The sequence below is a fragment of the Panthera onca genome, chromosome A2, assembly GCF_046562875.1.
Source record: "Panthera onca isolate mPanOnc1 chromosome A2, mPanOnc1 haplotype 2, whole genome shotgun sequence".
Classification (NCBI taxonomy): domain Eukaryota; kingdom Metazoa; phylum Chordata; class Mammalia; order Carnivora; family Felidae; genus Panthera; species Panthera onca.
The window spans coordinates 72071730-72097597 of record NC_138340.1 but is presented as its reverse complement, the minus strand read 5'-3'; the positions used below and the strand labels follow the sequence as shown (position 1 = coordinate 72097597).

General features: G+C 42.5%; 1 protein-coding gene across 4 annotated transcripts in view; it reads right to left on the bottom strand.

The window, feature by feature from the left end:
* The window catches only part of GLI3 (GLI family zinc finger 3), a 283446-nt gene that overhangs the window by 99842 nt on the left and 157736 nt on the right, over positions 1-25868 (bottom strand). For all 4 annotated transcript variants that reach the window (XM_060632184.3, XM_060632185.3, XM_060632186.3 and 1 more), the window contains one exon: positions 24341-24446. In XM_060632184.3, coding sequence (XP_060488167.3) covers positions 24341-24446 — 106 coding nt within the window. The remainder of the gene's footprint in view (positions 1-24340; positions 24447-25868) is intronic.

Below are 25868 nucleotides of genomic sequence, written 5' to 3'. Positions count from 1 at the left end.
ACCCCATACTCCGCTTCCAGTTCTTCCAAGGCCACAAAAACCCAGTGAAGGGCTGTCGTGTGGTTTCCACATTGCCCAACAGGTAGACGAAGTACAGTTTCAGATCAGAAAGAAGGTGGGGATCATTTTGGTGTTCTCCCAAAAAGACAATAAAGCAATATAAAGTTGTGTTTGTGGAGACAACTTGACCTCGGATTAGGTTCTTCACAAGGTCATGAAAATAGACTACGATGAAAAGAATAGTGGATTCTTATTAGAGCATTTTTTAACGGCAATACTATGATAAACTAAAAACAAAAACACGTATTGCAGAGGATAACTGGACTTCTTAGTTAGAATGAAATAGCATTATATAATCTAATTTGTTACTGCCTTTTCATCTATCTTATTGGGTTACTGAAATGCCAAGATTAAAATCACAGTATTTAATCACCTGCATTACCCATTATGAGAGCATTAAACCAGGTTTATATGCTGGATTATTACAATGGCTTTCACATCGCTTGGGACACTGGAAACGTACGCATACTTCTTGCACCTTTGCATGAAGGCTCCAACTACCAGAAGAATGAAGTGTTGGGGTTTTTTACCTAACAAGTTTATCTTTTGTTTAATTCTGTTCCTTGTATAACCAGTAGATACTCTTCATATTCAAGAAGTGGCCTACCAGAGAACAAAGGGGAGTTATCCCTTATAATGTATTTTTAACCAACTAATTAATTATTCAATAAGCATGATTTTAATAAATCAAACTTTATAATAAAAATTAGCTTTCCATTCAGTGAAGGAAACAAATAACACAAACGTCCATGGCTAATACGCTAGACGCCCGTCAGAAATTTGTACAATCCTGGACTTCACCTTTTCCTCCATTCAGGGTGAGCTTCCAGATAACCTCCCTCTGTCCCAGGAGCATCGTGTGACCCTGAAGTGTACAGACGGCTGTGTCGATTACTCTCTATTTGCCAGCCTTACCCCTGGAGCCACTGCATGCCCAGGAAGGCTGGTCTGTACAGACTCCCTTGATGGGCTGACTTTCCCTCTGGATTCTACTAACGAGATGCACTGGCAAGAGCTGGTGCTAGAGGAAAGAGTCAAGGTATTTATTCCCCTCACTTGCTCTCACTGGCTGGAGTTTCACTGGTGGTGTTCCAATCCCAGGCCACAACTCCAGAAGTGTAATCCCATCCGAGGCTCTAGCCCCCACTGAATCACTTTTCCCTCCAATCTGCACCTTCAGATTAGGGTTGGCAACTGCTTCCAACTTCTGCTAGTCCTGGAGGCTTTCCTATCACTTTGGGGGCCTTTAAACTTGTCCACCCCTGTGTAAATACCTGCTCTGTTAAACTGCCACAGCCTTGGGGTGTCTGGGTGGCTCAACTGGTTAAGCATCTGACTCTTGGTTTCAGCTCAGGTCGTGATCTCACAGTTCATGGGTTCAAGCCTTGCGTCAGGCTCTGCACTGACAATGTGGAGCCTGCTTGGGGTTCTCTCTCCCCCTTCTCTGCCTCTCTCTCTCTCAAAAATAAATAAATAAACATTAAAAAAACAGCTGCTACAGCCCTAGCTGATAGCATGGATCCGTTTCAGATCCCAATGCCATCACCTTTAGAGCTAAAGAGTATTTCCCAGGAGTGTGTAACTGACTTCAGGCTTTTACAAACTTACCGTGTTGGATTTCAGTTTTTAAAAACTACATGCATAACTACATAGATGAATATTTTCAATGATATGTTCATTTATATACATTTTATGGAAAAGCCACTTACTAAGAATCCATTATGATTTCACCACTTGGAGGAATTTCAGGAAACAAAATACATGATCATTTGGTCCCTGCTTTCAAAGAGTTTATAGCCACATAGGATGAACAGCATATACAGGTGAATGTCTAACCAGCAAGTGCTGAGCGAGTGTTATCTGTTGAGTCAGAAAGCACCAACAGGAAGCTTCCAGGATGCATGTTGGTTACAAAATATATGGAACGTGAACTGCACTACAAAATGAAGATATGATTTGAATAGAAGTGGCCTTTGAAGATGAAGGTGAGTATATTGCTTGTTGTACACATTAGTGCTAGGGTGCTGAATATTATCTTATATAAAATTCAAGGGCTATGGTTAAGTTCTTTAACAAATAAAACAGAAATACTTGTTTTAATGGTAAAACATTATTTCAAAGGATTTTCCCAAATGATTTTCTTATTTGTGTTTCCTATTTACGTCTGAGTATAAAAGCAGTTTGTATCCATAAATGAAAAAGTTGAGATTATTTCAAATCAGCATTAAAAAAGTTACTCCCTGGGGTGCCTGGGTGGCTCAGTCGGTTAGACAACCAACTTCGGCTCAGGTCATGACTTTTTGGTTCATGGGTTTGAGCCCCGCATTGGGCTCTGTGCTAAGGGTTCGGAGCCTGGAGCCTGCTTCAGATTCTCTGTCTCCGTGTCTCTCTGCCCCTCCTTGACTCCTCCACTAGCACTCACTCCCTCTCTCTCTCCCTTTCAAATATAATTAAACATTAAAAAAAATTTTTTTTAAGTTACTCCCTATGTCCAAGCTATCCGGATCTAACCAAAATCAGTATTTTAACATATTTAGTACCAGCACTTTTTTCAGGTATTATGTACTTTTTAAATACTCATATTTTAAATTATACTTTTCCCCTCAATATTAAAAGGTTCCTTTAATATCTTTTACCAGACTGCACATCAACAACATCAATAAGTGCAGTGCAGGGTAAAGCCATCATGAGTCATCAGTACACATCCACAGAGTTGGCTAAAATTAAAAAGAGGGACAGTGGCAAGTGTTGATGAGAATCTGGGGCAACAGGAACTCTCAAACAATGTGCATATATAAGCTGGCACGACATCTTTGGAAAACAGCTGGGTATTATGTACTCGAATAAATGCACACCCTATGGTCCAGCCATTCCTTTCCTTGATACATCCACAACAGTAATGTGTGCACGTGTGCCACAATGTCCTAGACCATTCAGAGCAGCGTTATTCATGTTAAAATCGGAAACATCCAAATATCCATCAACACCAGAATGGTGGGGCGCCTGGCTGGCTCGGTCAGTGGAGCGTGAGACTCTCGCTTTTGGGGTTTTGAGTTTGAGCCCCACACTGGTTGTACAGATTACTTAAACAAATAAAATCTTTAGGAAAAAAAAAACAAACAGTACAATGGGTAAATAATTCATACAATGAAACAGGGAACGGCTATGAAAAATGACCAACCACAATGTGGAAAACCTCACAATGTTGAATGGAAGAAGCCCGGTTACAAAAAGGGTATAATATACTGTATGAGCCCATTTATATAAAGTTCAATAACAGACAGATCTGAACGCTAGCGTTAGGATAGTCAGGCTAATGTTTACCTTTGGGTGTGTGGGCTTCCAGGGTGCTGGTGTTCTATTTCTAGATTTGGCTAGTGGTCAGAGGTTCTTACTTTGTGATAACTCATTACAATTCATTGAGCTATATGTGTATGTTTTATGTTTTATGTTTTTTTAAAAAGGAGACACACATCTATATGTGCCACAGTGGTTTCAACCATTTCCATTAAATTCAGACAGTCAAATAGATATATATGTATAGCTCTTGAAATTTACGAATTATTGATGCATAAAAAATACCATAAATAATAACATTTACTGCTGTTAAACAGACAATGTAGTTGCACATGAGTGTAAATTCGAAGTAAACCATGGAGGACAGGCTTCTGTATGTTAATTCTGGGGGAGGAAAGGTCCTGCTAATAAGCCAATCAAAGGGAAAGGCCACGTGAATATCCCAAACCCTTGTCAGTCACCTCCTCTGTCAACTGAACCAACGCTATATAGCTATCACACGGATAATGCAATTGTTTGTGGCTGAATTTGACTTGATTCCTTCCTTAGAAGGCTGCAAAGAATAACTTGACAAAATTTACCTCCCTTCTGTACTGTAAATATAATTCTGTGTTAACAGATTGAGATTTCAAGGTCAGGAAAACAGTCAAAGAATTTTTAAAAGAAAGGCCATTCAGAAGGTACAATACAGAGGAATGTAGGTAATGGTACTATAATGGCACTGTAGGTGCCAGAGGGTGGCCACGCCTGTGGTGAGCACAGCAACGTGTACAGAGTTGTCCACACACGACCATGCGCACCCAAAACTAATGTAATATTGTGTGTCGGCTATACTCAAATAATAATAATAATAGTAAAATAAATAACAAAGTCCATTCAGGTAACCACAATGTGCAATGTGCTGTTATCAAAAAGAGTTCTTAACAAACACTATTGGTTCAAATAAACCCCTAGAGCTAAATGACCACCTCCCACGGCGTAAGTCTTCTTTCTGCCCCAACTCTTGGATAGAAGAAGCCTGATCAATGCGTGTCTGTAACACGTCACAAACGAGGGCAGAAGACAGAGAACCAGTGGGGAAAGCAGGATCCTTGACCCAAGTGGCAGCTGATCAAACAGTTTCTAAATAACCTGTCATTGGTTTTGAATATTTCAGTTCCATGAAGGCATATATATTTTTTTAGCAGCCTCTTTTGTTATCCTAATGGACCCCAAATACTCCATATGACGGTATGCTTCTTTTTCCGATGTGTAATAAATATATGAGAAATCATCTTCCTTACCTTCAGTCACTACCCAATCACTGTATAGTTTGTGAGAAAAACAGAACCATTAAAAAAAGTTAACAGTATGCAGTTTTTAGAATTATTAATAGAATATATAATTACATATCTTAATATATAACTTATGTGTTATTTATGAACAGATTAAAAAATAGAACTATAATGTATTAATAATAATTAACGTATTTATAATGTACTGTAAATGTAAATATAAGGACTAATTATTAGAAGAACTAATATGTTGCCTTGTCACAAAGTCCACAGAGATACCACTTTGACAAGGAAACCACTCTGACTCCCTAGTGCAGAAGTCCAGACGTCCATCTATGATTCTTTTGCTAACCTGATGTCTGGCACATGGAGGGGCATAGAGCTGTTCTCAGTGGTAAGATTCTGGAACACTGAATGGGGCCCTGTTTTCTAGAGAGCTTCCCATCCCGTTTGTGGTAACACAGCAAATGAACCCTGTCCTTTTCTCCTTTCCTCCTCTAAGACCACAGGCTGTCCTTTGGAATAGTTACCTTCGCCTGTGAATGCTCTCTCTTTCCCCCTGGGCAGGCCACGGGGGAGGCCAATCCCGCCAGGCCCACGGGGCCTCCGGACTCACTCCCCTCCGTTTCTCCCTGTGGAGGGTAGTTCTCACACAGGTCAACGTTACAAGCCCTGAGACAGATTTGGTGCTGAGTGACCAGATCTTTAATTTTTTTTTTTCTTTAATGTCTATTTGAGAGACAGAGAGAGACAGAGCATGAGCGAGAGAGGGGCAGCAGAGAGAGGAGGCCCAGAAGCCAAAGCAGGCTCCAGGTTCTGGGCTGTCCGCACAGAGCCCAACGCGGGGCCTGAATCCACGAATTGTGGGATCATGACCTGAGCCAAAGTCGGCGCTCAACCAACTGAGCCACCCAGGTGGCCTCTGAGTGACCAGATCTTTAGAAGTCTGCTCTGCTGCAAGCTCTTTAGGCCTGGATGGAAATGAAGTAGTGTTGTACTGTTTAAGCATTAACGAGAAAGAAGGCATAAGGCATTCAGCCTGGCACCTGTCCCATGGTAAGTTCTCAGCAAACACTGGTCCCTACAACCAACACCCTCCTTGCCGCTGATATTTTCTAGAGCTCTGGGTTGGTTAAGGCCAAAGCCACCCAGCTTTCATGGGCTCCCTGTTCAGTGACTTCCCAGGACCCCCCAGGGATGGAGCTGTTCTGCAGCCAGGATGAGTCATCTATTTGACAGCCTTAGGAGCACCCCACCTGGCCTCACCTCACACAGCAGATAAATGAGCGACTTGACTTGACCTTAGTAAAGCGAACAGGATTTCTTTCCTCCCAAAGTAAATTCAAGGGCATGGTTATTCTTGGTTTTATTTCAAAAATTCATTGCCATGAGAAAAGAAAAAAATGGGGGGAGGGGAGTTTTGACAAAAACTTCGAAGTCTGATTTCTCTGACATTCCTGCCAACTTTCCATTCATTCTAACAGACCTTATTTTTTGGAATTTAATGAATTACCAATTCTATCCAAAAGCAGCACTCAAAGTGGCAGGGCAGTGTTCTTTTCCAAAAAGAAAATGCACAGCAAAACAGAAAGATACAGGAACACAATAGTGTGGGGTGACTTGGCACAGACCTAAGCCCCGTGAGCTAACTAAGAGTATCTAGAAAAACCCTGGGCAATGTGACATATGTTCGTCCAGGTGTTAGGCTTTCTGATCATGTAGAGTTCTATCAACCATGACGTCCTTCAGCGGGGGAACTTTTGGATCTGAACCGTGATACCCACCAGGTGCAAAGAAAAAGGACCATAAAGTACATACAAGAGATTCGATTAGAACTGCTGGATTCCTGGGTGGCTCAGTCGGTTAAGCGTCCAAACTTTAGCTCAGGTCATGATCTCACAGTTCATGAGTTCGAGCCCCCATCAGGCTCTGTGCTGACAGTTAGCTCCAAGCCTGGAGCCTGCTTCCTCTCTCTCTGCCCCTCCCCTGCTCACACTCTGTCTCAAAAAAAAAAAAAAAAAAAAAAAAAGAACTGCTGGATTTAAAGGCACCTGGTGCCTAGTCAGTTAAGTGTCCAACTCTTGATTTAAGCTCAGGTCATGATCTCATGGTTCATGGGATTGAGCCTCATGTGGGGCTCTGTGCTGATAGTACAGAGCCTACTTGGGATTCTTTCTCCTTCTCTCTGCCCCTTCCCAACTCATGCTCTCTCACACTCACTCTCACTCTCTCTCAAAATAAATAAACTTACTGCTGGAGTTAACCAACTCAACACACAAGTCTGTGGGAATTTACCTGGAAATTTCAACAATTTAAGGTAAAGAGATATTTTAAAAATCTTGAGAGCCCCCACACCAGGATCTGTTATTTCACTGAGAGATCACTTAGCAGGAGGCTTCAGATATTGGGTGCAAATAATTAATTAGAAACAGGAAGTTAGGTTCCAACAGTAAATCCTTGCTTCACGTTGAACCCTTATGCAGGTGGTATGGGGAATATTCATGCCAAAGACAAGGGTGCATCTGGAATTCTGAGCCCAGATGAGTATGAGTCTTCTGTGTTAATTTCTATTTTGAGAGGTTATTTCAAGAATCAGCCAGAGTATCCTTTCTCAGCAGCAATCTGGCATGCCGAGCACAGGTCTGTCTTCCACCAGCCGGTGTCGACTTTCTCTATACTCCATCACTATGACAATCCTCATAATAATTATTATTACTATTAACTACTGACTAGGTTGTTTTCAGGGTTGTCTCTTATGATCCTTGGCAAAATATATCTGACTCACACTTTCTCTCCTTCTTTAAGTTATCCTTACTTTAAGGGATAATAGGGAAGTTCATCAAGGAACTATTATTAATTACCTAAATGGCTCTCCTCCAGAATAAAATCCCCAAGATTCGCTAGGTGCCTCCGGCCTAGTAAAGGTAAAATGAGTGGGCCCGTTTGATTTGGCAGGCTATTTAGACTTCACTGGCTATAGACCTCTAGGACTCTACTATGTGCTAAGACTTTATGCCCCAATATACCTATCAACGTTCCAGAATTTTCACCCTTGGGAAGGTATCAGACTTTTCAAAAATAAATTAAATACGGGACCAGAGTATATCTAATGTACCAGGGAATAATTTGTCTATATCACTCAACAGAAAGGAAGCATTAGCTTCCATGTAAGGGGATGAGAATTTCCGTAGGGTCGTGACTATCCTGGCTTCAGAAAGCTTTGCCCTGGACACAGGGAGGAACATCCCTGTGGAAAAGAGACAAGGAGCCTGGCCACTGGAAAAGGACCCACCAGGTGTACTAACTACTATCCCCTTCTTCACAGCGAAAGCCAGGATTCTGATGCCACAGCAGGGGCAGATTTAAGCACATGGAAATGTCTAAATGGTGTGCTGGAATTCCTGGCTTGATCCTATGACTCTTAGAGAATGTGTGCCTAGGACCACACGCTTACTGCAAATGGCTCTTTGGGCTTTACGTGGCTCATTTGTAAAATGTGAGTCTTTGGCAGAGAGGATTTCCATTCGACCCACCAGGCTTAAAGTCTCTCTGGTCCTAAAATCGCGTAATTTTTCTATGGTTCAAATCTTTTGTCCCTGTCTGCCATTGATGAGCTCCGACACCTCATGTGATGAAGTCTGTTACTTAAATAAAGTTGGTTGAAAATTTAGGGACTCTTTTCTTGAGTGTCCTACAAATGGGATCTCATTTCCTTTCCTTTCTCTCTTGAATGGCATTTTCCATCAGCACAGCGACTAATGTCCCCCCTGGGCCACTCTGGACTTCAACTTTGATATTATTCCCAGGAGAAATGAAAGGGTCTGGTTTTATGCTGATTGGATTTGGATGGTGATTGATTAGAAAAAAGTGGGACCACGTAGCCACGCCAAAGGCTCAGTACTGAGCCACGGCTTAAACACTAAAGGAGCTTTTTACCAGTGAGTTCACAGCTATTAGATATTTTTATATTAACAACACTTTTCCCATCCAGGTTTGTGCATTTTATCTTTATTCTTTCAAATCCTGAAATTGCCTGGATAAGAGGGAGGGTTTATATATTATACACACACAGACACACACACACACAGACACACAGACACACACACATTTCTAAGAGCAGCCTGAACTTTTAGGGGAAATTGAAGAGGCTTTGTGTCAAGTACAGCTAAATCCAGCCTTTCCATATCAAACCTCTGCTAGAAAATTACTGTGCAGATGATAAGGCAGAAAGATATAATAAAAAGTGACTCTACTCAATTTACACTGCAATATTGGTATGACTGAATATTTTTCATTCAGGTGCCTGATAAAATCGCTAAACTGTATTGCAGATAAATAAAGGAGGCTTCTGTCAAGAATAAACACCATTAATCATGAAGTCTTACCCTCCGAGAGCCTGTGCTATGCATCTGCACAAATATGCCAACACAACCTGCACACAACACATGCTTCCCTCCTCTACAGTGTTCCAGGCTAAAGCCGTCCTCCCCTTCATCCTGGAGGGTTTAGGCAGCAACAGCATTTCCCAAACATTGTCTATACTTTAACTTTACATTCCTGCAACTAGGCACATTATTATAACACTTGGGAAAAACTGGCTGTGCTCTTGGGGTAAAAAAACTTGACAATGAAAGACTTTTTTTTTTTTTTTTTTTGCTGATTACATACCTACAGACACAATATATATGTGTTACATATGCTATATACTGTATCTCATCAAAGGCAAGATGCTATTGAGCTAAATAAAGATGCAGCATTATGTTAGGTACCACTCAGAATGACAATACTTATCACTTTCAATTCTCGCTTTATACTTACCAAAAGAGGTCTTTTAGACTTATTCACACATAGATTTTATCATGGATCACTCCAGTACTTGCACAAAAAGGGAAATATAAGGAGAAATAATTTTGTTATGGATACCTGAAACTTCCTCACCGCTACCACGTCACCAACAGTGATCATGAAGCGCTATAGGTTGTAAGTCACGTTCCAATTTCAGAGACGGGGACAGGTGGAAAAAGGACGCACAACTTAGACTAGACTCAAATACGGTAATATGATGGATACGTATTAGGTAATTCTGCCATTTGTCAAATACCTGTGACCCGACAGATGCAGGTGTTAAGTGCTATCTATATGCTCCTTCACTGAGTTCTTGATGGAAAATGGGATTGGATAATGAAATTGGGCTTCCATAGGACAAATACCTAACTACCTAAATACCTAAGCTGGATTCAAACCCAGTCTATGATTTTCAACACAAAGGAAAACTACCCCAAACCAAACACAAATATGGGCATATATGCTTCCATACACCTATATTTTAACATGATTAAGGCTCTTTATTTTTTTTTTTAATGTTTTCTTTATTTTTGAGAGACAGAGACAGACTGACAGAGCAGGAGCAGGGGAGGGGCAGAGAGAGGGAGACACAGAATTGGAAGCAGGCTCCAGGCTCTGAGCTGTCAGCACAGAGCCCGACGCGGGGCTCGAACTCACAGACCGCGAGATTGTGACCTAAGCCAAAGTTGGATGCTCAACCAACTGAGCCACCCAGGTGCCCCAACATTATTAAGGCTCTTAATAGAACAGATGGTATGGCTTTCCAGTTACCTTTTTACTCCAAAGGCAACCTGTTTGAATATTGATATTTAAATGGCTCTCTGTGCTGGCAGCAGAGGGATGTGCAAAGCATCACTTGGAGAGCATGAGGAAGAATGAGGGAGACATGCTCTGGGTGTGGGCAAGACTCTCCCCGCAGACCTTCACAGAAGGAAAGAGGGGCAGGAGACAAAAATGACATGAGCGCCACAATATTTTCATATTCTATTCCTATTCTAAGTGCCCCACACAAAGGGGAACAATGAACAAATCAAAACTTGCCCATAACGGTGGGATGTTAAGGATCTTACAGATCATTTACTCCAACTACTCTATTTCATAGATAAAACCAAGGAGGCTCAGTGAGGTCAGGGACAGTGTTCAAGGATCCGGTTAATTTGTGACAGAGCAGAGAATGGAACTTAACTGAGGGCCACATTTATTTTGGAAAATAACGTAGAAACTGGTTTTAAGAAGATGATCATCACAAGCCATATGCCAGCAGAGTTATAGTTGAATTTTCTGAAATCACACTTTGAAACCCAAGAAAAGAGTATTATCATGGGCTAAGATAACCAACTTTATACTGGGGTGTGCTCAGAGATGATTACTGAGCAAAACTGTAATGTGGTACAGGAAGTGTCATGGCAGCTGTGTTTCAGCTCATTGGGGGATCTGTTTTCAGAGCCCATTCCAACAAGAAAGCGCCCGTCTAGCCAAAAGAGGTTTAACTGCCACCTTCCAGACAAATCCTCCCTGGGTGAAGAACTGTGATCCCGCAGAGTGAATGCATTTATTTGCCAAAGAGAAGACTGGCGAGGGCCCCTCCACAGAAAGTCTGTGCCCCACAGTTTATGGCCATTCCAGGGCTCACAAAGATCAGGCACCAGGAGCCCAGTTCAAACCAGGCCCAGCAAAAAAAGGAGAGGACCCCAAGGAATCAGGGCCATGCCCTGGCCGTACTGTTTGGGGCCTCCCCCAGGTCATGAAGGAAGAGCTTCTATGTATAAATAGGTATTTATACTCATCACAGATTATGTGATCAATCACTTTGAGCAAATTCCTGGGTCTTCATTTGGGAAGTTCCAAGTCAAAACTACTTGCAGGCACTGAATCAAGAAATGCAGGTTCCCAGGAAGGTACCACATACCCCACCTGCTTATTAGAGTCTAGGCGCTCAGGCGTAAAAGGATGGGTTCTTCCAGAACCCATGTTCACCCAGAAGGTGAACAGATCTCTGACAGAACTTTGTTATTAAGACATCTGTTTTTTTTTTTTTCAGTGGTAGCACAGTGTTTTACCAATACCTGTAATGAAGGTAGACCTCATTACCCAAATATTTAATCTTTATTAACAGAGGTTTAAAAAGCATTAATTCATAAGCCTGGTAATTGCTCATCTCTGTCTCAGTCATTAACCATACTTCAGAAAATAACATATATGCACAAGAAAATATCACGGCTAGGATTAAGGTATCTGAATAATTTTTATGACCGTTGCTCATTATTTCTAAACACACAGAAATGCATTTTATGAAAACGAATATGAAATTCCTTCAAAATGCAGATTCAACTTAAATGGAGCTAATGGGCTCCCCCCAACCCCCTCCCTCCACTCCCTGCCCAGGATGATTTATGCTACTGAACTGGGCATGGGTGTCATACCCTGAACTGCCTGAACTACCCTCCTCCAACAGCCTTATTCACATGGAAAGGAAACCAAATGACTAGGATCACCCTTCAGCGACTTTAAAGCTCATGATGCTTCAACAGCAGCTGTGTTGCAAAACTGGAATGGAGTGCCACCCTCTAACTAATGAGGCTACCAAGTGTCTTTAGGTCTCCATGTTAGAGGCACTTAGTAAGCACCCTGCTTGGCAGGGACCCACGGCAGGTCGAAGCGATGGACTAATCACACAGGCTGGAATCAAATGGGCTGGAAGAATCTGGAGACTTGTGGCCCGGAGGAATGTAATTCATGCAGAAAAGCGTTGTCAGAGCAAGGCCAGGGAACCTCGTGGGAAGAAAGCAAAATAAACAGTTCAACAAAGAAAACAAAGAAGGGCCAATAGCCTTTTCTAAAGCTTGAGTACACTGAGCCTTCAGTGGGGCCCTGCGACAAAGGCCTCATCAAAGAACGCCCTTGCAAAGCAAACAGACCAAGAAGGATGTTTCTTTCTGATACACTTGGGGGGGAAGGGGTAGACTCCACTTTTCATTCCTCGCAATTCAGTGTTCACATACCTCCCTCCTCCCAACAAACAGAGAAACAGCATACAACAATAACCAAAATAACTGCAAAGTCCTATGTCTGCCTGGGTCAAAAGACGGGGCAAGGCGGGAAGGTTAACACAGATTACGTAGGGCGTAATGTATCTTCTGACTGTTCTTCAGATCACAGGAAGTCCTTGGCAAGTGCACGAACTGCCCAGGTCAGACCCACACAGCCTGCAAGCCACATTCTAGAGAATGGGGCCAGACCCACGAAATGCTCAAGGACTCCATGTAGAAAATCCTCTCACGCAAATAGCATATGACATTCGTGCAAATAGCATATGACATTCACAGGGAGGGTAACTATCCGACTTGGAGAGAAGCCCTCCGTGGGCTTAGCGCTGTCTTTTACAGGAAGTTGGACCCCTTTTTTCAGCCCCCACACCCACAATTCCTGATTTCCAGTGGAACGTTGACTTAGATCATCCGTCTCTGAATACACATAACTACATGTATCGCTGTGTCCTGAAATCCAAAGACTGAGGTGACCCGATTTTGGTCATTAAAACAAGATTAAAATACTTTAGACTGACCTTCTTGTCCCCTCTTGACTACTTCCATTAAGAAGGAAGATCATGTGTACTAATCCCAAGGACAAACTGAAATTACCACACAGAAAATGGACAGAAGTGAGCTCTGTGTGGATGCATAGAATACATAATATATGTAGTCAAATAATGAAGATACAAAGAATACTTACTTTAAATTTTAAAAATCCAATAAACATATTAGGTACATAAATAATATATTCCAATATACAGCTGACCTTGAACAAAATACAGGTTTGAAATGTGCAGATTCACTTACCTACAGATTTTTTTCAATAAAACAGCATATTACAGTCAATGTGTTTTCCCTTTTGTGATTTTCTTAACATTTTCTTTTCACTAGCTTACTTTATTGTAAGAATACAGTATATAACACATACAACATAAAAAATATGTATTAAAGAACTGTCGCCGTTACTGTTAAGGCTTCTGGTCGACAGCAGGCCGGTTAGCAATTAGGGTTTTCAGGGAGTCAACAGTTATACCCAGCTTTTCAACTGCACTGGGGGGTTGGTGCCCCTAATCCCCACATTGTTCAAAGGTCAACCGTAGTTCTAACATTAATCTGTAATATCCCAGGCAAATATGATGTAAGAAACCTTTTAAAATCAGACTCCCTCTCAGAGCTCTGATAGTCTTTGTAACTGATTGACAATTTTGAATTTGTTTCTGAAAACTTTTACTGGTGTGCACCACTTATGTGGCAAACGTGTAGGCTAGGAATATGGGAATTTTGTTCTAAGGGGGAGCCAGAGAGTACTTTGAATAGAGGCAAGAGGCATTTTAGTAAGCCCGGAATGCTTTCTTTGGACTCTGTCTTAAAATGTAAATCATATTCAAGCAACATGGTTTGGTGATTTGTTTTGCAAATGAGGCAGATCATTTAACTGCTAGTGCCTCTCTCTCCTGCTCCCTCCCACCCCTCCACCCACCCTGGCCCCATGTAATAGAGATGCTGTTCATTTCTGATGAACTTAGCGATATTTGGGTACTATTTGAATGTCCCGAGAAGAAGAGTATTGGTGGTTCCCTGGCTAGACCCTAACTCATTCCCAGGCAGCGGGAGACGCACATTAGCCGTGCAAGGCCCTGGGGATCACTTAACCTGCAAGGACTTAAGGTAACTCCTTCAGGCAGAGCTCTGACTACCAGGGGGTGACGGGGCCTGGGGAGGATGGGGCTCCTTAGGAACTATTCACAGGTATAACTACTGCCCAGTGCCACAGGGCTCTCAGAGGTGAATCTATAAAACCCCCTTTAACTGTGATTCTATACAATAATGCATTTTGGTATTAGTTTAGATTTTCAGATTGAGGCTAAACTTCCAATTCCCTTAGAGCAGTCCCAATGGAGAACTTTTTAATGAATCTGTAATCTCTCTGAGGCTGTATAATTAAGTTTTAAATATCTATAACTTATAAACATGTGAAATGCTGCATAAACCAGAATATTAAGTGACTGGATTTTAGAATATCTGTGGTGTTAGATTACAGGCCTTTATTTTTTTTTTTCTTTACTGGGAATGCACTCTCATGTCCTAAAGGCAGTTTCTGCCACTTCTTAGCTATTCCTGTACATTCTTTTCTTCCTGTGTGTGTGTGTGTGTGTGTGTGTGTGTGTGTGTGGAGGGAGACAGAGACAGAAAGGAGGGGAGAGGCAGCAGCAAAGGGTAGAGATCTAGCATTGCACTTGATGTATTTCCATACCAGAATTTCGAAAACCATGTGAGCTGGGTTAGCTCAGGAAGCAAACATGGGACCAATAAACCATGGGACCAAGGTGTGGATTTTTACCCAACTGCAATGTAATGATACCCATTACTATTCTGATATGTCTTTAACAAAGATTACACCAAAACTACAAATGGTCAAGATTTTTTTTTTCAATGTTCTTTTCAATACAGTTATCTAATGAATGTTCTGCCAAAACACCCCCCTAACTTTAGGACTCAGAGAATGTGTTTCAAAACTGACCTTTTCCCCGATGCTTCCTTTCCGTATGCCCAGGTCCGTGGTATCACCAAAGATGCAAAGATCTTGCTCATGTGTTACTTGAGATTCAGAAAGTTAGCAAGGGCAGGTTTCTGGAAACAAATCTGCGACCATTTTATTTTCTGACATATGAATATGGTTGGGGGCAGGGATAGGGATGCGAGAGTAACAAAAAAGAAATGAGTGACAGGCAGTCCTGTGTCATAGGCCTTTGTTCTCCTGGGGAAAGGTCTGAAATGAACTCAGCCTGCTGTGCCGCTATAGGAAATGGCATGTCTTTGTTTAGGTGGAAAAATCGGGTTCTGTTACCTAAGAGAAGGAGAGAGGGCCACAGCGGGCAGGGCAGCTTTGGTCCGGGTGGTATTCATCACAGGGAACTCACCTGAAAGTGTCTTTCTTCCCTTTGGGACAAACCCCGTTCAAGTTCCATTTTCTCAAACGCATATTTTGAAAAATAAATACAACCATGGCAGTAAATTTCTGTTTTCTTTGAAGCCAGGCTTAACATGAGTGGAAGCATTGTACTCAAAGAAAAAAGTCTGTTACAGTCCAGTAGCCCCCAGGCCCCCTGCAACAGGTTTGACAGCAGGCTCTATAGAGCCGGCGGCTTCCGGTTCAGTGACCGTGAATACCTCCAGTCAATATCTGCTCCCAGACCTGACCGCTGAGCGCAGCACAAAGAACACAGGAATTTTATCCAAGAAGCTGCCGCTCAGACTCTGTGAATGTGCGCTATAATTAGGGCCTGCTTTCTCTGCAACCGATGACCGAATTCAATATTTCAGTCATTAGAAATACTGCAAAACAGAAAGAAGTGCTATGCCCTTGGAGTATACGTTTATTTGTTTCGTGTTCATTTCTTGATGCAGAATAAGAAACGTGTACTGGTTGGTCTAAACTTAGGCCGCCGGGCTCACTCAAATGTCTAAAGTTTCAGGATTGAAACTCGCCCACCTTCTCATACTTACACAAGGAACTTTGCATGAAGGTGGTCTAAAGTCGTTCTTAAAAATTAGGCAGGCTTTCCATTTTTTCCGTTAATCATGAGAAATGATAACCAAACAATAAGAGCTATTTGCTTTTTTAAAGTGACATGACAGGCAATGAAAAAGGGTTGGGATTAGCAGTATGAAAGTCTAAAAGAAGAAAATACTGTGCACGTGTTCACTGATTAAAAAGAAAGAAAAATATAGGGCACCTGGGTGGCTCAGTTACTTGAGCATCCGACTCCTGATTTCAGCTCAGGTCATGATCTTACAGTTCATGGGATCGAGCCCAGCATCGAGGCTCTGCTAGAGTCTGCTTGGGATTCTCTCTCCCCCACCACCACCACCCCATCCCTCCCTCACTTGTTCATTTTCCCTCTCTCTCTCTCTCTCTCTCTCTCTCCCTCCCTCTCTCAAAATAAAGAAACTTTAAAAAAAGAAAGATAAAGCAGAAAAAGGGGACAAAGGGTAGGGCTGAAAAGGGGGTGTTATTTTTGATTGGGGTTGGCAAAGTATCTTTTAGGCTTTGCAGGCCATATTCTGTCTCAGGTACTCAACTAGGCCCTTGATTGCTAAAGCCACCACAGACAACAGTAAACAAGTGGCAGTCGCTGTGTTCCCAAAAAACTTTATTCACAAAACCAGGCCATGGGCCTGTACTGGGCTTACAGGGCAGTTTGACAAACTGCTCAGTTGATGGTCTTCAAAGACGACCTCTCAGATAAGGAGACATCACTGCAGACAAATGTACGACATGAGGGAGCAAGCCATGGGTATCTGAGGGAAGATGGTCCCAGGAAGACACATGTGGTGACCTAGTCCAACATGGCTTACGTTCTATACAGCACACCGTTATAATCGCTGACCATTATTTACCCATGTTTTAATACGGTCTTCTCAAGTGTAAAACTGTTAGGCTTTGCCCAATAGGCTACCAACTGACGAATCACAATTTACCAGCCCACCCCCTATGGCTGGATATGTAAACTTGCCAGTTGTTTGGTGTCCCAAATTCTACAGCCGCAAACATTGATGTGTATCTGATTTTTCCAGCCATTGATAGGCTTATTGGGTCAAAAGGCTTTTTAAGGCTCTTCACGCTGCCGTATTTCCTACCTTAGAAATCTGCATAAGACACTGACAGCCAGTGACACTGAAAACTTCCTATCGGGTACTGTTACAACTATTTTGTGCTCATCGAGGAAGCATAGACTAGACCAGCAAAATCTGCAGTGTTGATTTTCACAAGCAGAGGAAAATAGTCAAGTATAAAGGGGGTCATAACATCTGATGCACTACTTACTCCCAAGCCTTGTAATCTCTCTGGGTCAAGGCCTCTGTATCTTTACAATAAGGTTGGTAGTATCCACCCCAACATAGCATTGCTCTAAGAATTATAGGAGATAATTATGTCAAGTGTCTAAAATTGCACCTCGCCCATAGTTAATTAGGCAAAAATGTCATATAACAGCTATGGCCATTATATATTTTCTCACGTTGTATTATCTATTCATTTCTTCCCCCCCCCCCCTCTTTTTGGAAGTGTGCTATCCTTTATAGGTTTTCCATTTAAGATTGTTAATTTCATTAACTTTATTTCCATATGAAGGGCCGGGGAAGCAGCAATAAATGTATATTAAATAGTACCCAGTCACATTAGGTGACTATGGACTTTTACCACCAGTAAATGATTTAGTACCAGGGAATGCATTGCACTAAGGAGCATCACATCATTATAGGTGCTCCTAATATAATCTTAATATTAATTAAGCTTTTGATTTTGAGTTCTAAGTGTGCTAGCCTTGTTGGCATAAAGGTGATACACTCTAACAATAGTAAACAAACAAAAACAGGAGAAAGACGTTGGCAGTGATCCTCCAGTGGCCTAAGACAAATAGCCCATCATCATTCCTGAAAAGAATATTTATGCATAAGGTGTGGATCTGGCCCAGAAAATGCAAAGAAACACACAGATAGTCTTTGTACTCCAGAGATGTAATTATAATCAAGTTCATTTCTTCTTCTTTTTTTTTTTTTTTTTTTTGGCAGAGCGAGTGGGTGTTACACAATATTTGCTATAGCTATTTGATGGAATCTGTCATTGTACTTTACCAGTCCTAATAATGTTTACGGTAGAGCACTGAATGGAAAAAAAGGACTTTCCTTTGTTTATCTTACTTATTATTTTTTTAGAGAGAGAGAGTGTCCACAAGCAGGGGAGGGTCAGAGGGGGAAAGAGGGAGAGGTGGGGAAGGGAATCTCAAGCAGGTCTGTGCTCAGTGCAGAGCCTGACAGGGGGCTCAATCTCATGACTGACCATGAGATCATGACCTGAGCCAAATCAAGAGTCAGACGCTTAACTTACTGAGCCACCCAGGCACCCCTACTTTGTTCATTTTAATTCTTTTTTTTTTAAGTTTATTTATTTTGAGAGAGAGTGTACTTGAGTGGGGGAAGGGCAGAGAGAGAGCAAGAGGAAAAAATCCCAAGCAGGCTCCAAGGCTGTCAGCTGAAGCCCAACACAAGGCTCCATCCCATGAACTGTGAGATCATGACCTGAGCCGAAACCAAGATTCAGACACTCAACTGACTGGGCCACCCAGGCACCCCTACTTTGTTAATTTTAAATTGTACTATTCAAACAGTCCAAACTGGTTATGCCCCCAAATACAAATACAAGGTTCTGCTCAATCTCTGTACTTTACTGGAGGGAACAGAAAGAAAAAAACCACTATCATGTGTATGGGCCCATCACAAAATTTTAAGTAAGTGGCCAGACTGAAGGCTGCTTTGAACAACTTACATGCGCTCGTGATAGGGACAGGACCTAGGAAGACAAGCCAGGTGCTGATTTCAGGGAGGGCGGGAAGAAAAGAGGGACGGGAACTGAGTAGCAGCACCAGCCACCTCCTTACTCCTCCTCTGTCTAAGCTTTTACCATAATGATGCATCTTTTCTTTGACCTTTCTCTCCCTGGAAAGAAATGTATTTATTCATGCTCCAACCTTGCTACTCATCTTCCTGCTCTCCTCCCTAAAAGGCAGTCACAATCATGGGGAAAAGCCTTACTTATTTCCAGGGCACTCGATGTCACAGCTAATATTAATGATCGGCTGTGCACGGAGTCCTCTCCCCAGGCGCCAGGCTGCGGACCACTTTCAGTAGGAGGGACACCTCTTCTTGCTTAGGTGGAATAATTCCAGTGAGTCGGGCAGCCCCGGGAAGAGCCACATTGACTCAAGCGAGAGAATAAAGAGACGCCGAATAAAACGGAACATGAGCGCTCATTTCTCCAAAGAAGAGGGAAGATGAAACTGGCTTGCTGAAATGAATGAGTGACATGGATGGTGATATGGGGTAGCCTATGTGGCTGCAGGCTTGGGCACAGTGTGGCACACACCCACAGCTCCAGACAAGGGCAGCTCTAGGCTCAACTGGCAAGCTCTGTGGGGCTTCGATTATTGTAATGGGTTAGTCACTAAGGACCCCGCTTAGGAAAATGAATTGCAGAGTTCACTATGAAGCAAATGGACTGTCTGAAATTCAATTCATATTGGTCCATAAATGAGACAACTCTGGGTCAAAAAAAAATTTATGTAAAAAACAGACATTTCTCCCAAGTAAAAATCCAGAATAAACGTGGAATTTAAAACTTTATAATTTGGGTTTCTATTAATACACTATGTCTAGTTTATTTTTATCTTTATTTTTTTAGAGAAAGAGAGAGAGCACCTGCACCTGCAAGTAGGGGGGAGGGGCGGATGAAGGGAGGGAGAGGCAGAGGGAGAGAGAGAGAAAATCTTAAGTAGGCTCCATGCTCAGCCTGGAGCCCGATCCTGGGATCATGACCTGAACCAAAATCAAGACTTGGATGCTCAACCTACTGAACCATTCAGGCGCCTCTAGTTTTTAAAAGGGAGCGTGCTTAAATGAATTCTAACTCTAATTAAAAAAAAACAAAACAAAACAAAAAACATGCACTCAAAATGCAAGAGAAAGAGTACTTTCTTCATTGAAGCAAGGTAAGTCACTTAAACATACCACTGTATTCTGGGGGAGAGGAGCGTTAATATTGCGATTGTCTAAATTTCCAAGTGAAATCTGAAAATACAATAATGTTTGGCCAAGAGAGCATCACCCACCCCCACAGATTACAATAGGCCTCCTGGAGTTATGCAAGGCTGCAGCCCTGATAACCACGCAAGGCATGGAATACACAGAAGACCAGGAAGGAAAAATCTGCTTGATTCTGGATATACATTCAGGTTCTGTCATTAATGCTCCAAAAAATCTCAGTAATATAATAAGATGCATTCACTGGTATTTTTCCAGAACATTACACTTTTCTAGATTTATCTACTGGGCACAAGTCCTGGTAAAGTCAGTGGAGAATAACTTTCAGAAGAAAAGGGGAAATCCCCCACCTCCAATGTTTCTTAATTTCCAAACTACTTCAGTTAAGTAAACACAAAGCAGGAATCATATATTTTATATGACAACCTTTCTGCGACAACTCAAAGAAAGATGATGTCTACATTCCATGTCCCACTTGTAAGTCCATGAATTTAAAATCATGATTCTGAGTTAAGAAAGGAAATACTAGAAAATTCTACGATTATTTCCAGGACACTCGAAACAATGTGAGTTTCTAGACTCTGGTCTACACTGCCTAACAGTACACTGTGGACAATGCCCTGAGAGTTAAGTAGGGTAAGCTAAAGGCATAGCATTTAACAAGCTGGGTTCTAAGGGACGCATTTCAGTACATATTTATAAGGCTTGGTGGTTATTATTAGGCTGTAATTGTAGTTGTTCTAACACCTAATAAGCCATGGTTGGAAAAACAAAGGCAGGTTAATTTGTGATTTCCTCTACTCATTCAGAGGCAAATTAAGTGTCAAACAGCTAATACAGAACATATTTCATTTTATGAGATTTTAATTTAATTCTGCACCATATCGTTGATGCCTTAATATAGGGTGGTTTATCTAAAAAGAGAAGCAATTTATAAACCTCTTTCAATAGAATCTTTAATGATAGGATATGATAGCATAATTATCACAGTGCCTGCCATCCTTCTAAACAGAGATCTGTCAGTATTTCCATCATCAACACAAATCCTGTTTTCGAGAGACTTATAATTTAATTTTTAAAGCTGGCACCAGAAGGACAATTATGTGTACAAAATAATGAGAATATCCTCAAATTCTGTCTTCTTATAATTAAACACGTTTATTCTAAAAACTTTGTAAGCTCACTTGGCCTCATTTTCTATGAGAAAATTATATAGCAAGCATGTTGGAACTCACTTTCTAGATGAAAGCATTTTACTTTTCCAGGATACTGCTTTACCCCTAAGCATAGATGTGCTTTTTTTTTTTCTTTTTAAAATTTTTTAATGTTTATTTCTTTTTGAGACAGAGAGAGCACGTGCACAAGTGGGAGAGGGGCAGAGAGAGGGAGACAGAGGACCGAAGCAGCTCCATGCTGGCAGCAGAGAGCCTGATGTGGGGCTCAAACTCACGAACCATGAGATCGTGACCCGAGCTGAAGTTGGATCCCCAACTGACTGAGCCACCCTGGCACCCCCAGAGGTGTTTTAAGATTCTAGCAACCAAGCCATACTTGCCTAGATTACTCTCCGCTCTTAAAATGATCACAGGCGTCTACTATAATTATAGCACCTCAGAAGGTGCAAAGGCAAGAAGGGGTTCATGACTGAGCGAAGCGAGTGTTTCTGAGGCCCCCACTTCCTGGAATGCTAACCCCCAACATTTGTTTAGAGCTCTATGCTCTTAAAAGCGTTCACATGAACATGACTTCATTGAACTCTTCCTGCAATCTAGGAGAGTCGGGTAAGGCAGAAAACCTCATTTCCAGGGGATGAAACCAATCCACTCGAGGGTAGGTTACCAGAGTTCCCAGCACAGGTGAGTGTGACTAAAGAAAGTGGGGGATTAGAGCTCATCACGACTCCCGGATGGGCCACCTGAGTGTTACTGAGTACCTTTTTCGCAAGGTACCGGGCAAAATGAGGAACAGCCTCGGGGGATAGCCAGTAGGGGTGATACCTGAATTAGAACTTGAGGATGAGGAGTTTTAAGCAGGAGTCTGCCACCCGGCGAGGGAAGGCCACTGAGGGCAATGCATAATGCATAAGGAAGATTCTGTTACAAAGGCACATGGGATCTGAGATGTCCCCTAGCCTTCTGGAGCCAACTGCATAAGCTCATTGTCCCCACCCAGATCCCTGCTAAGGACTAGCAGTCCCAGGAGGGCACAGACCCACCTTCTCACTATGCTCTGCACACAGCAATGGCACTCCTCTCAGAGCTCTCTGGGGCTCCTCTGTGGGCCTCAGGATTATCTACTGGCCCTATATTATGAATTTTGATAACTATCTGTTTAGGCAGCTAGCAAACAATTTAGTCCATTGCTGTGAAAGCATCCTAAGGCTTGGCTGGAACACCAGGAAGTCCTGAAATCTATAAAAATCCCAGCTCAGCAGTCATACCTGAGATGCAACCCCCAACCCCAGGACTTTCCAAACTTGACCTGCCTCATCTTGTGGTGTTTTTAATCACAGGTGAGCTAAAACTGAAGGTACAGCAATCAGGGTCTAGAACACAAGGTGTGGGCAACATGAGGGCTTGCTATTGCATTCTGCCAAAGAACCAAGGCTTGGGATTTTTATCGGTAAACTCATATTTGAATTTAATAACAAGGCGAACTATAATGAACCCATAGGAATTAGTTCATTCAGTCATATAAACTCATTCTGGTGGGGGTTGGGGGGGGGATTGCTCCATAACAGGGTTTTTGAAAGAGTGAACAATTCTGAAATCCCACAAAAATCTGATTTAAGTCACCACATCACAGAGACTGGAGTCTGGGAGGAATCTGACATCTGCATCACCAAGGCTGATCTGGCCCTCGCTGGCTCCGCACCACGGGGCAGGGCCTCGTCGGAGACCTTTGTGGTCCCATCTGCCCCACAAAACCTCCCTACAACGGGGTGAGTTACATGACGGGTTTCAGCCTGAATTTGGAATTTCCTTCCCTTTCTATAGGAGCTTTTAATTGGCCTCATGGTTTTATTTCAGTATATTTTTAGCAGGCTTCAGAACCCTGTAAATACTCACTCGTGTTCCAGTGAAAAGTCAAAGAGTAAGTCACGAGTCTCCGTATTCTCTCTCTATAAATACCCACTTCTCCGTTAATGCTTATGGAAGTCTGCACCACAGATTTATTACTTACCTCCAGGCAAATCTGCTCTGAAATTACAATTCAATAATGGGGGATGGATCCAAAAAACTGTTGGTAAAATATTATATGTGTACTTGGGCATGTAGTTACGGCTGTTAATATCAATTAATTCTGTTCACAGAGGAGGACTTGTTTTAAAACAACTTCATTTTTCTTTGGCATATACATAATTACACAGTTTAACTAATAGCCACGGAGATGCAATCTACCATCGAAATAACCAGCATTATTCTTCAAAGTATTATTTGTGCTTTTCTAACTTTACTGTCTCAGAATGAAGGGTGATTACCAGATCTAACTAGATGTATATATCAAGGCCATTAGTAAGGGAGAGCCCCTCCCAGACCGCAGCTCCAGTAATTACGGTATCTGACAATGTTTCTGGACATGACTACCAAAAAAATAGCATTGCAGTTTGCAAGCCGAATACTCTTTTTACCCCTAACCTGAGTAAGGTAATATTTATTTCCACAAAATGTTCTGCTTTCTTCTCTAATGTATGTTATCAAAGTCATGCTTTCCTCTTATCTTTGTGTAAATCGCGTGAGCGATCGCACGTGCCATTTTGTTTGAGAGACATTCCCATCCGTCAAGTCACTGTTGGTGGACGCACCATGGGGCGCTATGAAAATTTACCACAGCATTTTCATTACAATTCATTGGCGAGCCCTGGGACAGGACTTCCAGGTTTTAGCGGGAAAAACTTCAAACCCAATCTCTCCTAGATCCATATTCTGAGTAGTAACTTCCCATTAGGGCCCTACTTTTTTAATTTAGTATTTACAGCCCACAGAACACACGTCAGCAAAATATATAGTGAATACTTGCCAGCCACCTAGTGTGATAGGCATTCTTCAGGAAGCAACGGGGATTTGCTTCAGTGCGTCCAGGAACAGATAGGCTTGCCGTATTTCAAAAGTAAATCTTACACTTCTATTACACCTTCAAAGCCCAGCAGCTGCGCTGTTGACAAAAAGTCGTGAGACAGAAAAAGCTAGTATCCCGTGCTGCTTCATTAAAGGGTAAAGTTTTATTACTTACACATGCAATGGAGGAATCGGAGACGGGTCATAATGGTAACGCCCCTCATGATGTCTCGCATCAATCGGCACAGGAGGGTGGAATGCAGGAAAGAGATGAGAAGGGTCTGAAAAAGAACGAAAATCCAACATGGGTAAGAGGAACACCCTGAAACAGAATCCCAGCCCACGACACAACACCGTTATACTGTCTTGACAACTTGGGTGGAGTCCACTTTAAGAATTTGTGGAAGAACTCTTTAAAGTGCATTATGAGGCTACGGGTACTACGGAAGTATGACCGAGCGCACGGCACCTGAGAAGGTGGAGGCTAGGAATGCAGTAAACCCAGACAGGAAAGTAAGAACAGGGAGTAATGTGTGTTCCACCCTGGGAGAAAGCCCAGAGAAGCACAAGGGCTGGAGGGAGCCACAAAACCAAAAGGAACGGACGACAAGACTCTTACTTTCTTTTAAATTGTACCGTCAAGTGAAATTTGGACAACGATGTAATACACATACTAGCTTCACTTCTCCCATATCCCTGATGCTTTTTAAAGGAAGCAGTATTTTCTAAAGTCCCTGCTTGAATGCATGGGTCTACATACACGCTATGTCTACACTTACATATAAGTGTATGATACACACACTATTTTAAAGTTTAAATGCATGCTCTCCTCCTTCCCGTCCTGGGCCAGACCTCCACAGTCCCACACAAGGGCAAGGGCAGCCAATCTATAGGCTAGCCAGAGAAATGCTACAGGGCCTGGCCGGAAGAGGTGAGCTGACCCCTCTCAGACTGACAAAGAGAGGCTGGGAGCAAACAGAGGAATGCTTCCCCCACAGCCCTGACATTCACCTTGGACCCCGACCAGCCTCCCTCCTGCTTAGGCTGGTGTTTAGAGTTTCCTGGGCTCCTGTGTGTGCACTTACTTCCAGCCGCTCCTCTACTTCACTATAGTAACGTAAGCACACGGTCTCCTACAAATCTCATCAAGGGCTTTTTTTTTTTTTTTTTTTTCCTAAATAGTGATTCACTGCAAAAGCTGAAGAGAATTTTGCCGCATTTTATTCTTAGAAGCACGGCTGATACTCGAGTTTTCCCTGAGTTTCAAGAAGCAGTGACGGAGCGAAGATGCGTCTCCACGGTGATGAGCCTTGCGTTACGGCAAATACGCCAAAGCCTCTCTTCAAATATTATCTCCCACACGTGTCTGTCCTGGCAGCCTGCACAGAGCCATCCTGCTGCTACTGCCCCAAATCTTCCCTGGGAATTGATGTGCACACCAGAGGTGCCTCGGGAGGGCTTCAAGCATTTTCTAAACATCTGAAGGTTTTGCCTAAACCTGAGGTAGCAGGTGGCCAGAGGATCCCAAGGGAGGCGCTGTGAACAGGTTCTGAGTGGTGGCTGGAAGAAGTGACACAGAACCTCTAAGTGGGGAATGGGGGGCTGTGCCAAACACAGACCAGCACCCACACTGTGGATTGGCATTAAGTCCCCATATCCGAGTATTAGGTGCGCATGGGGTGACTTTAGGTGTTTTTTTCATT